The 13,162-nt window shown below is 40.4% G+C and overlaps 2 protein-coding genes across 3 annotated transcripts in view; one reads left to right on the forward strand and one right to left on the reverse strand.

Moving 5' to 3' along the window:
- The window catches only part of NCAPD2 (non-SMC condensin I complex, subunit D2), a 33,763-nt gene extending 30,503 nt beyond the window's left edge, over window positions 1-3,260 (reverse strand). The window contains exons 1-2 of the mRNA XM_012637866.1: window positions 3,018-3,260; window positions 2,085-2,231 (exon numbers count right to left, since the gene is read on the reverse strand). Of these exons, the coding sequence (XP_012493320.1) occupies window positions 2,085-2,208 (124 nt within the window). The 5' untranslated portion in view covers window positions 2,209-2,231; window positions 3,018-3,260. The remainder of the gene's footprint in view (window positions 1-2,084; window positions 2,232-3,017) is intronic.
- Window positions 3,261-3,933: 673 nt separating this feature from the next.
- Window positions 3,934-5,066, forward strand: MRPL51 (mitochondrial ribosomal protein L51). Of its 2 annotated transcripts, none has more exons than XM_012637867.1 (3): window positions 3,934-4,154; window positions 4,238-4,348; window positions 4,749-5,066. In XM_012637867.1, exons 1-3 carry the CDS (start codon window positions 4,076-4,078, stop codon window positions 4,943-4,945), a joined length of 387 nt encoding a protein of 128 aa, XP_012493321.1. In that variant the 5' UTR covers window positions 3,934-4,075; the 3' UTR covers window positions 4,946-5,066. The 2 variants fall into 2 exon arrangements, with proteins under 2 accessions (XP_012493321.1, XP_012493322.1); XM_012637868.1 differs by having other exon boundaries at window positions 3,934-3,980.
- Window positions 5,067-13,162: the final 8,096 nt, after the last annotated feature.

A 13,162-nucleotide genomic window follows, 5' to 3' on the forward strand; every position in this document is an offset into this window, starting at 1 on the left:
TGTGTATTCGTTTTAAAAATGAAAAAAAGGTGAAAAAAAACTTATAAAATAAGGCTAAAAAGAAAAAATATTTTTGTATAGCTGTATAATGTGTTTGTGTTTTAAGTTAAACCAAAAGTGTCAAAAAGTTAAAAAAAAATGAAAAAGTAAAAAAGTTACAGCAAGCTAAGGTTAATTTATTATTGCACAAAGAAAATTTTTAAAAATAAATTTAGAAAAAAAAATAAAAATAAATAAATTTAGTATAGCCTAAGTGTACAGTAATGTGCTAGGGGCCTTTGCGTTCATTTTGCACTCACTGACTCACCCCCAGCAACTTCCAATCCTGCAAGCCCAACTCATGGTAAATGTCCTATACAGGCGTAACATTTTTAAAATCTTTTATACTGTATTTTTACCGTACCTTTTCTATGTTTAGATACACAAATACTTACCATTGTACCATTGTTACAACTGCCTATGATATTCAGTATAGTAATATGATGTACAGGTTTGTCGCCTAGAAGCGACAGGCTGTATCACATAACCTAGGTGTATAGTAGGCACTACCATCTATGTTTGTGTAAGTACACTCTGTGATGTCTGCATGACCAAAATTGCCTAACAATACATTTCTCAGACACATTTCTCAGAACGTATCCTTGTTAAATGATGCAAGACTATAATTAGTTAGAGAAATAGGCACATGATTTAATTCTGGCTAAGTCTGTTGAGAAGTTTTGGATAAAATTTTTAAAAAAGAAGAAAAAGCACAAGATAGAAAATTCATTTTTCCCTGAGTATCAGCGCAAGAAACCATCACCTAGCAATCAAGAGGGAAAGGCCAAGAAGAGGCAAGCTGGGGCCATATTATCATCCTGCTGTATTATCCAACCCTTCTTCTTGCGGGAGATAATAAATGAAGTCCATGATCATCATCCCTATCTTTATAGACAAGGAAACTGAGGCACAGAGGGAATTAAGTTGTCCAAGGTCAGAGTGGTAGAGCCAGGATTCAAATCCAGGCAACCTGGCTCCAGAATCTTTATTCTTCCTACCTCTCCAAAGCAATTTAACTGATACTAGACCACTTCCAACAAGTACAGTGACATTATGCGGTCTTCTTGGTAAAGTATAAGTTATCTTTGGTCATTTACAGGTTTCAGTAGGTAATTGCACTGTACATATATTGTAACAGTGTTGCAGTGGTACATATATATTTTTTTCATTATTGAACATCTTGGAAGCAAGATATCTAGACTCTAAAGAAGTGTTACCTAGGCCGGGTGCAGTGTCTCACACCTGTAATCCTAGCACTCTGGGAGGCCAAGGCGGGAGAATCACTTGAGGTCTGGAGTTCAAGACCAGTCTCAGTATGAGTGAGACCCCATCTCTACTAAAAATAGAAAAAATTAGCTGGGCGTGGTGGGGCACACCTGCATTCCCAGCTACTCAGGAGGCTGAGGCAGGAGGATTGCTTGAGCCCAGGAATTTGAGGTTGCTGTGAGCTAGGCTGATGCCACAGCACTCTAGCCTAGGCAACAGAGTGAGACTCTGTCTAAAAAAAAAAAAAGTGTTACCTAAAACAGATCAGGTTAAATCCCTGAGGATCTGTCACCTAGGCTGAAGTACAGTGGCATGATCATAGTTCAATGTAATCTTGAACTCCTGGGCTCAAGCAATCCTTCCCCCTCAGCTTCCCGAGTTGTTGGGATTATAGGTATGCACCACCACACCCAGCTAATTTTTATTATTTTTTGCAGAGAAAGAGTCTTGCTATGTTGCCCAAGCTAGTCTTGAACTCCTAGCGTCAAGTGATCTTCCCAATACAGCCTCCCAAAGTGGTGGGATTACAAGTGTGAGCTACCATACCCAGCCTTCTCCTCTAACTCTTAAATACACCAGGACTTTATTCTGATATATGGTTAAGGGTAAAGATCTAGAATATTTCCCCAAACAGTAACTATGTACACCAAGACTGTTGGAGACACTTTCCTCATGGAACTTCATGGTATAGTGCAAGAGAAATGACAATGTAGTAATTATTAATACATATGGGATGGTTGTTCGGAAGTGCTAGGTACAATGGCAGCAATGAGTCTTACCTCTAAGCTGTGCAGGTAGATGTCTAATGGACAGTACCTCTTGCACAACATACTGATTCACCCCTCCACTTTTCAGCAACTCCTCTGGGGATAAGGGGAGATGGAACTCACACAGGGGAGACATCCTTCTCTCACTGGCTCACAGGGCTGGAAACCGAACAGTGAAAAGGTCAGGGTCTATATCCAAGACTTGTCTTTTTATCTGGTTATATTATTTTTCCCACCTCCAATATATAAAGATTTTTAGTTTTACAGCAAGCTGATAACATTATCTTAAAGGATATGAGATCAACCTTGGACTAGAATCCAGTTCTAGTAGTGACTCTGCCACTTGGTCGTGTCTCTGAACTCCCTGGGCCTTATCTATAAAACAGGGTTACTCATCTCTGATTACTTCATAAAGTTTCTCTGATGATCAAATGAATTAAGAGGTATAAAGGTGTTTAAAAAACTGTAATTTGCATAGCAATGTGTAAAGTTAGCATTACTATTTCCATTTTTATGTGCAAAGCCCCTTAAGTATAGAGAGAATGGTCTGGTCTCACCTGAGGCCAGCACACTGCCCCTGCAAAGGCTAGTGGGTTTTCTGCACAAGGATGGGAAGAGCATGAACACCGGTTATTTGTTTATTTTGTGCCAGGTTCTGTTAGGCTATTTGAATATGTCATATACAGTCTAAATCTCCTAATCTCAATACCATGGAGTGCATAATAATACAACCCAATTTACAGATGAAGCAATTGAAGCTAGGAAAGGTTAAGCTTAACACACTCCGTTGCGGATCTGTCAGACTTACCATTGTACCACATCGCGCCCCAAGGATACTATTAGACCTCCCTGCCTATTGTATATTGCCGGCTACTGCGTCATACTACCCCGTATCCCATTTTCCCAGTCTTTCAAGGCCTGCTCCCTATTAACACCACACCTTACCTGGGGACCTCACCCGTCGCTATTCGGACTCTGGAAGTCGGGCTGAAATGGAAGGTAAAAACACGAGTGCACAATACGCACCAATCAGCGAGGCAATTTTCAAGTCGGCGGGGAAACTGACCAATCACCGGCAGGCGGAGGCAAAGGCCCGCCTCTGAGCCAAGCGCCGCGCGGGCGAAGCCACAAATACGGAGTTCAAATCTCAACGGCCGCAAGGGGACCAATCGCGACGCTCGCTGGAGAGGCCGGCCAGTCACGGCGCAAGAGCCAGAGCGCCGGGGCCGCGCCGCCAGGGGCCGGGGCAAGATTCAGGCTCCCGCCCACCTTCCGGCGCCCACTCGCCTGTCGGTTCTTTCCCCACAGGGTTCTCCCTTCGCCCCAGTCGGCTGGGAGAAGGACTTAGTAGGGCCCGCCCGAGATGTCGCGTCCCTAGATGGGCAGTGGTAGTGCCCCTGCAATAGTGAACTCGGTCATCCCCAGGACAGGAGGCCGTCCCAGCTGGGAGTTAGAAGGCATGGGCTCCAATCCGGGTTTCATCTCCGCGCAGTGACGTCCAGCAAGTCACTTCACCCGCTGGGCCTCAGATTTCCTTCCCTGTAGTAAAACGGGGGGGTAATAAAAACAGCTACAGCGCAAGACCGGTGTGAGGCACAGAGTCTTTGAACACTCCGGGTTCCAAGTTCTGGACCTTCATTTCCCTCACAGTTGAGGGACGCCAAAGGAACCAGAAAGGGTGAATTGTCTTGAAATTACAGTCTTGTGGCGTCCTAGACAGCGACGAAGCGCAGAACTCAACTCTCCTGGCGTTTCAAAACTTCCGGCGGGCAATCCGGAAGCACTTGGGCGGGGCGGGTTGTCAAGGCCTCCGTGGGCCGGAACCCGGAGGGCGGGGCTTGTAGCAGGTCTTGCACCCAGAGGTACCTGGGTAAGGCTCAAGATGGCTGCCTCCTGCTTAGTAAATGTGTGAGTCCAGCGGGGACGGTCCCTGTCCTTGAAGACCACGTCTGGTCTTCATTCTTGGGCTTGTTTGGTGTGCTATTGAGAGAGAGACTAGAGCAATGGCAGGGACCCTCTCCTGGGGGGCAAGTAGGGGCCTGTGGGGCTGGGTGCCATTGGCGTGCAGAAGCTTCTCTCTGGGTAAGTGGCTGATGTAGACGCCCCTAGAAGAACTGCTTTTTAGTAGGCGGCTCACATTCATTCCCTCTCTTCTTCATTCCTAGGTATTCCTGGATTTTCCCGTGTAAGGCTCACCCTCCCGCCCCCCAAAGTGGTTGATCGTTGGAATGAGAAAAGGGCCATGTTCGGGGTGTATGACAACATAGGGATCCTGGGTAAGACTTGACTCTACGTGGTACACAATTTCAGAATGGCAATTGCGCTGTAACGACGATCTTTTTCACCTGTATAGAAGATGGTGCTGTGCTCAATAGTGAGAGCAAACACTTACGTGGCTGTTTACATTGCGTTCGGCACTGTTCTGAGTACTCTCATAATAACATTTTCATTTAACATGTAAGGAAACTGAGGAACAGAGAAGTTAGTAATTTTTCTAAAGCTAGTAAATGGCAGTGTCAGAATTTGAACCCCAAGCAGTCTGGCTACAAAGTCTGTGTCCTTGATACTATACAGTCTTTTCTATAGGTGCTGTCAAGAAGATGGAACTGTGATTAAAGGCTTAGCTGTTCTAGGCTGGGTTTTCTTGTCTTGGAACTAATATGTTCTCTTACACAGGAAACTTTGAAAAGCACCCCAAAGAACTGATCAGGGGCCCCAAATGGCTTCGCGGTTGGAAGGGAAATGAATTGCAGCGTTGTATCCGAAAGAAGAAAATGGTTGGAAAGCGAATGTTCATCGATGACCTGCACAACCTTAATAAACGCATCCGCTATCTCTACAAACACTTTAACCGACATGGGAAGTACCGGTAGAAGCGAAAGCTGGGAACTTTGGAAGAGGCTCATCTGTTTCCCTGGAGAGGAAGAACAGTGCTTTTGTCTGTGAGGAAAGGGCTTCATATGTTCTCTGTAATAAAATGGGGCTTCTTTGGAATTTGGTATCTACACACTTTATTTTCCTCTAGATGCTGCTTCTACTCATTTATATAGACTGTGAAGTCTGACTCATCCCTAAGTCTTAAGCCTTAGGGTCTTAGGTTTGGGCTTCACGCCACTTGCCCTTTCCAGTCTAGCAATACCTATGGCCTTTGAAAAAAGAAAAGTTGGTGAGAATACTTTGTTGTTGACACTTTTCGACACTGACCCTTCATGTTTTGAAATTGGTCATTTTAATTGCCCCATAATGCTATTATGTTAAAAGTGTTTCTAAAGACCCTTCCACACTGGAATGAAATTAATAGAAAAATGGAGTTATACTTCTGTACTACTCTCATCAAAAAATATTTATTAGGTATCTGAGTGGGAAGCATAGGAGAAACAAAAAAGTGTAAGGTACCCTCCCTATTTTAGTATGAGGCATTAAGTACCACGTGAGTGATAGAGCTGGGGGATACTAAGCCGGGCTGGTCATCAGAATCATCTCGGTAGGTTAATATTTCAGAAGCCTAGTCCTACCCCCTAAAGATTGTGAGGTGAGCTGAGTCTTGGGCATCTATGTTTTGTTCTTTTTTAGTAATTAAAAAAACCATAATACAATGCAAAATTTAAAAGTTAGAATAATGTAATCACAACAAAAGTTCTTTCATGAATATACCTGCTTTTGAAAGGAAAAAAAAAAGGACAGCATCTTTTGTTTTGATTTTTTTTGGTGCTTCTTCTCAGAGGGAACCACTTAAGTGTCTTTTTAACCCTTCTGGACATATACTGTGCATGCATAAGCTTATATATCTATCTCTTTAATAAGTAGGATTCCATACACTGTTCTGTACCTTGATTTTTCACTTAATATAACTTGAAGATTGTTTTATATAGTCACTTTACCATGATGACTTAACCAGTTCCATTTTGATAGACATTTAAATTATTTCCAGTCTTTTTCAAAGTACGACTCCTGTAATTTTAAGGTAATTCTAATTTTAAAGTCCTCAGGTTATTTTAATTAGCCATGTTTGGAAACCACTGAAGTGGACAATAAATACCCTAGATAAGAGAATGTGTCTGACTGGCCTAATCAAGAGAGGCTTCATAGAATAGGTTGGATTTGGTAAGTAGAGAGGGAGGTGGTAGAACATTTCAAGTGGGGAAGAGAAGAGTGATGAGTGGTTCATGATAGAACGTAGAATTCCTTGGGAAATGGTGAGGGGGTCTAGCTGTAATGAGGCATAGTATGATACTATTCTACCTTTCTATGTTTTGATGATTACTTGGCATTGAATCAAGTTAAATAACTTTGACATTAAGAGGAAAAAAATGTTGCTACAATTTCTAGAATCGTATGTCAATTAGGATTAAAATGTTTCATATTCTCCAGTGCCTAGAATAGTGAGGTTCTCAATAAATATTTGCCAAGTAAAATACAGCATTTGAGGCCGGGCGCATTGGCTCATGCCTGTAATCCTAGCTGAGGTGGGGGGATTGTTTGAGGCCAGGAGTCTGAGACCAGCCTGGACAATATAGTGAGACCTCCATCTCTACGAAAAATTAAAAAGTTAGCCAGACATGGTGGTATACCCCTGTAGTCCCAGCTCCTTGGGAGGCTGAGGCAGCAGGATCACTTGATCCTGGGGGTTCTAGGTTGCAGTGAACTATGATGAGGCCATTGCACTGTAGCCTGGCCACAGCGAGACCTTGTTTAATATAAAAAAATTGATGTATTGCTTTTTATTTTATTTATTTTCTAGGGGTCATTCCAAGTTAGGGTGAATGATGTATTGTTTTTAAAGAAATCTTTTATGTGGACTAAAAGTGTTGTGTTCCTTGGGAAGGTTTTTTATGTCAATATAGGTAAGTTTCTCGTACAGACTTGATTAAGAACATAGGTTTTAGAGTCAGACTGGTCTGGGTTTGAATTTAAGCTCTCCCACTCTATGAAATAGAGTAGTTAACTTCTGTGAGCCTTAGATTTTTTTTAGCATGTCAAATAGGAATAATACAGTCCTTTCTTCATAAGATTGTGTGAGAAATAAATAAAATTTTAAGGTAAAATATTTAGTACAGAGTTTGGCAAATTTAAGTGGTGATGGCGCTCTTCTGGAGTACGTAATTGTCAAGAATTACAAAAATCTGAAAAAAAAATGAATGAAAATATGTTTTAAAATTATTAGCTGAAAAAATAAAAGTAGTATTGCAAACTAAAAATGAATTATTTAGAGATACAAATTGGGATTTGAAGGCAGAGAAATTGGGGTGAATACTTTTTTGATCCAAATCCTTTAAGTACCTGTTTCAATTATTATTACATAAAAATCTACCCTAAAACTTAATGACTGAAGACAACAATTCATTAATTCATAGTCTCTGGGTTATCTGGGCTCAGCTGGTCAATTCTCCATTTGGTGTCAGTTGGGGTCGATGATGTGGTTGCATTCAGCTGAGAACTTGTCTGGGGCTAGAATGTCCAAGATGTCTTCAGTCACATCTGGTGCCTCAGTTGGGGTGGCCGAGATTCTTTTTTCATATGGTGTCATTCAGTTGTCTAGCCTAAACTTTTTTTTTTTTTTTCTTTAAAGAGACAGGGCCTCTGTCTCTTTGAAATAATGGACTGACATTACAACTTTGTAAATATTGTTTACTACTGAGCCAAGTGGTATACTTATGTTTCTTATTTAAAAAATGTTTTATCTTTATTGAGATATAATTCACACACCATACAATACACCCAATTTGGTGGCTTTTACTGAATTCACAAGAGTCGTGAATCCATCATCATAATCTATTTTAGAACATTTTCATCACTCTAAAATGAAGCCCCATACCCCTTAGCTGTCACCCCCAAACCTCCCCTCCCCTCCTCTGTAGATTCTTGTCTCTTCTAGATATTTCATATGATATTCCATAATCATACAATATGTGATCCTTCATGACTGGCTTCTTTCACTTAGCATAGTGCTCTCAGGGCTCACCTATGTTGTAGCATGTATTAGTACATACTTCATTCCTTTTTATTGCCAGATGATAGTCCATTATATGGATATATCACATTAATTTTATCCATTTATCAGTTGATGGATGTTTGGGTTGTTTCCAGTTTTTGGCTATTCTAAGTAATGTTGCTATGAACATTGATGTGTGAGGTTTTATGTGGACATATGTTTTCATTTCTCTTAGGTATATACCTAGGAATGGAATCACTGGGTCATTATGATAACTCGATGTTTAACTGAACAACTGCTGGACTCTTTTCAAAATTGGAAATTCCAAAATCCATCATTTGGAATTGCCACCAGCAGCATATAAATGTTCCAATTTCTCCACATTATTGCCAATACTTGTTATCCATCTTTTTTATTTTCACCATCTTAGTGGGTGTGAAGTGATTTCTCATTGTGGTTTTGATTTGCATTTCCCTGATGGCTAACGATGTGGACCATTTTTTATTGTGCTTATTGACCATTTATATATCTTCTTTGGAGAAATGCCTGTTTAGATCTTTTGCTCATTTTCAAATTGGGCTGTCTTTATAATTGAGTTGTAAGAATTCTTCATATATATATTCTAGTTACAAGTACCTTATCAGATAAATGGTTTGTAAATTTTTTTCTCATTTTATGGGTGTTTTTTTCACTTTCTTGATCATGTCCTTTGAAGCACAGAAGTTAAATTTTGATGATGGCCTGTTAATTTTTCTTTCGTTGCTTGTTCCTTTGTCATATCATAGCTAAGAAACCGTTACTTACTCCAAAGTCACAAAGACATATACCTATGCTTTTTAAAGAGTTTTATAGCGTTAGCTCTCACATTTAGGTTTTTGTGATATTTTGAGTTAATGTTTGTATGTGGTGTGAGACAGAGATTCAGCTTCCTTCATTTGCCTGTAGATATCCAGTTGTCCCAGCACCATCTGTTGAAAAGTCTATCCTTTCTCCGTGGAATGGTCTTGGCGCCTTTGTGGAAAATCAGGTGACATAAATGTGAGGGAACTTCTATTTCTTATCCAACTTTTTGTTTTTCCTTAAGTTAATAATTGCCTCCTTTTCCTTTTTATGTATCCAGCTCTAATTTTTTCTATGTGCCCATCAGATCTGTAAAATAGTTGGTCATAATATTTTCAAATGCTTAAACATGTCCGGTACTTTATCAGTTTTTCCCCCTGGAGACTATCCTGCAGTATTTCCCATCCCCTGCTTCAGTCACAGCAGGTTGTTTCTGTGTCTGTGGCATAGCTTCCATTCAAAGCATTTTCTTCCACCAGTTTTGTGTGTGCATCCAGCATCCCACATTCTAGATCTATTGCCTCTTTCCTGTTTACCAGATCATATCTGGTAAGTAGTCGCCTAGTTAGAAAGGGAGGTTAAATTTTTGACTCCTTACATTTCTGAAAGATGTCTTTATTCTGCCCTCGTCTTTTTAGTCTATTTTTTAGAGACAAGGGTCTCACTATGTTGTTGGAGCTGGAGAGCAGTTGACATTCACAGATGCAATAATAGTGCACTACAGCTGCAAACACCTGGGCTCAAGCGATCCTCCTGCCCCAGCCTGCCTAGTGGCTGGGACTAAAGGCTTGTGCCACCATACCCTCATCTTTTATCAATAGTTTGGCTGGTATAGAATGCTAGGTTAATAATAATTTTTCTTCAAATTCTTAAAAGCACTGTTACATTGTTTTCTTTCGATCTTGTACTGAGATGCTATTCTGATTCCTGTTCCATCTTTTATTCTCTTTTTGAAAGTTTTTAGAATCTTCTCATCTTCTGTAGCATTCTGAGATTTCACAAAGACGTGTCTTGATGTGATTCCTTTTTGTTCCAGACATATAGCACACTGTTTAATCTGGAAAGGCTTTCAATTAAGGGAAGTTGTATTTCTCTTATAGTTAATCTCATATACACCCTTTTTCTCCCTTTTGCTTACATATCCTGTTTTCTCTTTTTAGAACTGTTATTAGTCAGACATTGAACTATTTGGCTTAATTTTCTAATTTTCTTTCTTATTTCCTGTCTCTATCTCTACTGGTTCTTGCTCTTGGTAACTTGTTCCTTATTTGTTTGCAGTTTTTGACCACAATTTATTTTTCTTAGAACTGTATGTGTGGAAATTCCCCAAGGCCTAGATTGAAGATGAGTTCATCCAGAAAGGATTTACATTGTGTCTGCCAGTTGCTTAGTGGTACTGTCAACTCAAAAGCACTTTAATTTCTTGCCATTTTGTTTTTAGGATTGACAAAGAATTTAGGCAGAAAAACCACAGCATGTGGTTATAAATTCTCTTCAATTATTTTTTTTTGAGACAATGTCTTGTCTTGTCACCCAGGTGGGAGTACAGTGGTATCATCACAACTCACTGCAACTGCAAGCTCCTGGGCTCCAGGGATCCTCCTGCCTCAGCCTCCCAAGTAGTTAGGACTACAGGTGTGCACCACCATGCCCCACTAATTTTTTCTGTTTTTTGTAGAGACAGGGTCTCACTCTTGCTCAGGATGGTCTCAAACTCCTGACCTCAAGCAGTCCTCCCGCCTTGGCCTCCTAAAGTGCTAGGTTTACAGGGGTAAGCCACCTTGCCCGGCCTCTCTGCAAATATTTAAATGAGAAAAATAAAAGAGCTCCAGCAGGCACATAGGTTCCAGACAAACAATTTTCTATGTAGTCCCCTAAGGGCAGTGTGGGTGCTAGCATATTTTGAATACACTCTTACGTGAGGAAACAGTCCTTTGAGGTTCTGGCTTTATGATAAGGGCCTTCTGTTAAATTTCCCAACTTAGGTAAGCCGTGGGCTTTTCTCCTATGCCATAGTGGCATCCTGTGAGGACACCATGCTCAAATTCAGCTTTTTAGCAGATGCCCTCAAGACAAAATAGGCTTTGGGACTCAGCTACCTTTTTGGGTACCAGCTTTTACTTAGCTTTTGGTCTTTAGATAGTCTTTACTTTTTTTGTCAGCTCATATATTTTATTTTTTATTAATTATTTTTTATAATTGACACATAATAATTGTACATATTTATGGGGTAGAGTGTGATGTTTCAATGCATGTATACATTGCATAATGATCAAATGAGGCTAATTATATCCATCAATTTAAATATTTATCTTTTTGTGGTGATAACATTCAAAATCTCTTCTAGCTATCTTAAAATATATAGTACATTGTTATTTGCTATAGTCACCCTACTGTGTGATAGAACACCAGAACTTATTCTTCCTGTCTAATTGTAACTTTGTACCTGAATAAATACAGTTTTAAAAATGTCCTTTTAGACAAAGAACCTAGAATAGCTAAAAAAATTCTGAAAAAGCAAAATAAAAAGGGAGGAATAACTCTACCTGATGCTTACTACTATATAGCTATAGTAATCAAGACAAAGTGGTATTGGTGGGAGGATAGACACATAGATCAGTGGTACTGAATAGAGAACCCAGAAGTAGACTAGCCACATATATGCCCAACTGATTTTTTTTTTTTTTTTGAGACAGAGTCTCTGTTGTCCAGGCTAGAGTGACATGGCATCAGCCTAGTTCACAACAACCTCAAACTCCTGGCCTCAAGTGATCCTCCTGCCTCACGAGTAGCTGGGATTAGCCCAGCTGATATTTGACAAAGGCACAAAACCAATTCAATGGAGGAAGGATTGTTTTTTTCAACAAATGGTCCTGTAGCAATTAGACATCCACTGGCAAAGACAACAAACAGCGATCTAGTCCAGGCGTGGTGGCTCACGTCTATAATCCTAGCACTCTGGGAGGCTGAGGAGGGAGGATCACTAGAGCTCAGGAGGTTGAGAGCAGCCTGAGCAAGAGCGAGACACCGTCTCTACTAAAAATAGAAAAATTAGCCGGGCCTGTAAGTCCCAGTTACTCTGGAGGCTGAGGCAGGAGGATCACTTGAGCCCAGGAATTTGAGGTTGCTGTGAGCTAGGCTGATGCCGTGACACTCTAGCCCAGGCAACAGAGCAAGACTCTGTCTCAAAAAAAAAGAAAAAAAAAAGTATCTATACTGCCAGAAACATTTCCTCCTGTTCTTTTTGTCTTTGAGGGCTTATAATTTGTTTTCAATTTTTCCAAATTTCATTTTGATGTGGTTTCAGGAGGAGGATGGGATAAACACATATAATCAATGCATTGTGTTCTAGGACCAATTGTTTAAGGTTTTTAAGAGTTGTGACATTTGGATAGATCACTCTGGTGGTTTCTTAGAGGACAGATATGAGGAAGAGAAGACTGGAAGCAGAATAATATTATATTTCATTGATTCTAGGAGGCATTTTTTTTTTTTTTGGCATTTCAACACTTAAATTGGGATGTTTCACTATAGCTATTAGTCAGACAGCAGTCATACTGTATTTGTCACACCCGCTCACCAGCGTCAAAACTTGCAAAATGGGTGTCTTGAGGCTTAGAAGAAAATTCCAGAGACAGAAGAGGAACACTCTTAGGAAATGCTGTATCACCAAAGCCCTTGATAGCATGCACAGAGGACTACATTGTGTGGAAATTCACGGACATCTAAGACTGTGTCAAAATCATGAATCATTAAGAATCAGTCTCTGTGAAGTTTTAGGCATACTGTTACCATGTTACTCTTTTCTATTTCCCTTTTTATGTATGCACAAGAGTGAAATTTGATATAAAGCCATACGTACATAAATACACTTGATCTTAGCCAAAAGGCGGAGAAGCGATTACACTTTCAATAAATGTAAAATGAAAGTTATAAGTGGTAAGAAAGCATTGTCACAGTTGATTTGCAACCTCTTAGAGGGACATAAAATAATGGTGAGTTTTACAACTGGTGGCGTCCAGGAAAGTGAGAAGAAGGGAGAGAATTCTTGAAATGCTAAGAAGAAAAAATCGACTTGAATTGTTGGAGGAGGAGTAAAGATGAAGGGGAGAAAATCTAGGATGGCTTCCAGGTTTCTGGTCTGCGCAGCTGATCAGATATGATAGGCTACCTGGAGGGATAGGAAGAGCAGGTTTGGGGGGAAAGTTCAACTTAGGCTATGTTGACAGAAACATACGAACAAAGCCTTCCTATTTGTTTTGGTAGGACGGACCCCGCGCCCCGTATCTGGCTCTGGGAGCCTGCGGCTCTGCCTTGC

Source organism: Propithecus coquereli, unplaced genomic scaffold, assembly GCF_000956105.1.
Source record: "Propithecus coquereli isolate 6110/MARCELLA unplaced genomic scaffold, Pcoq_1.0 Scaffold124, whole genome shotgun sequence".
Taxonomy (NCBI): Eukaryota; Metazoa; Chordata; class Mammalia; order Primates; family Indriidae; genus Propithecus; species Propithecus coquereli.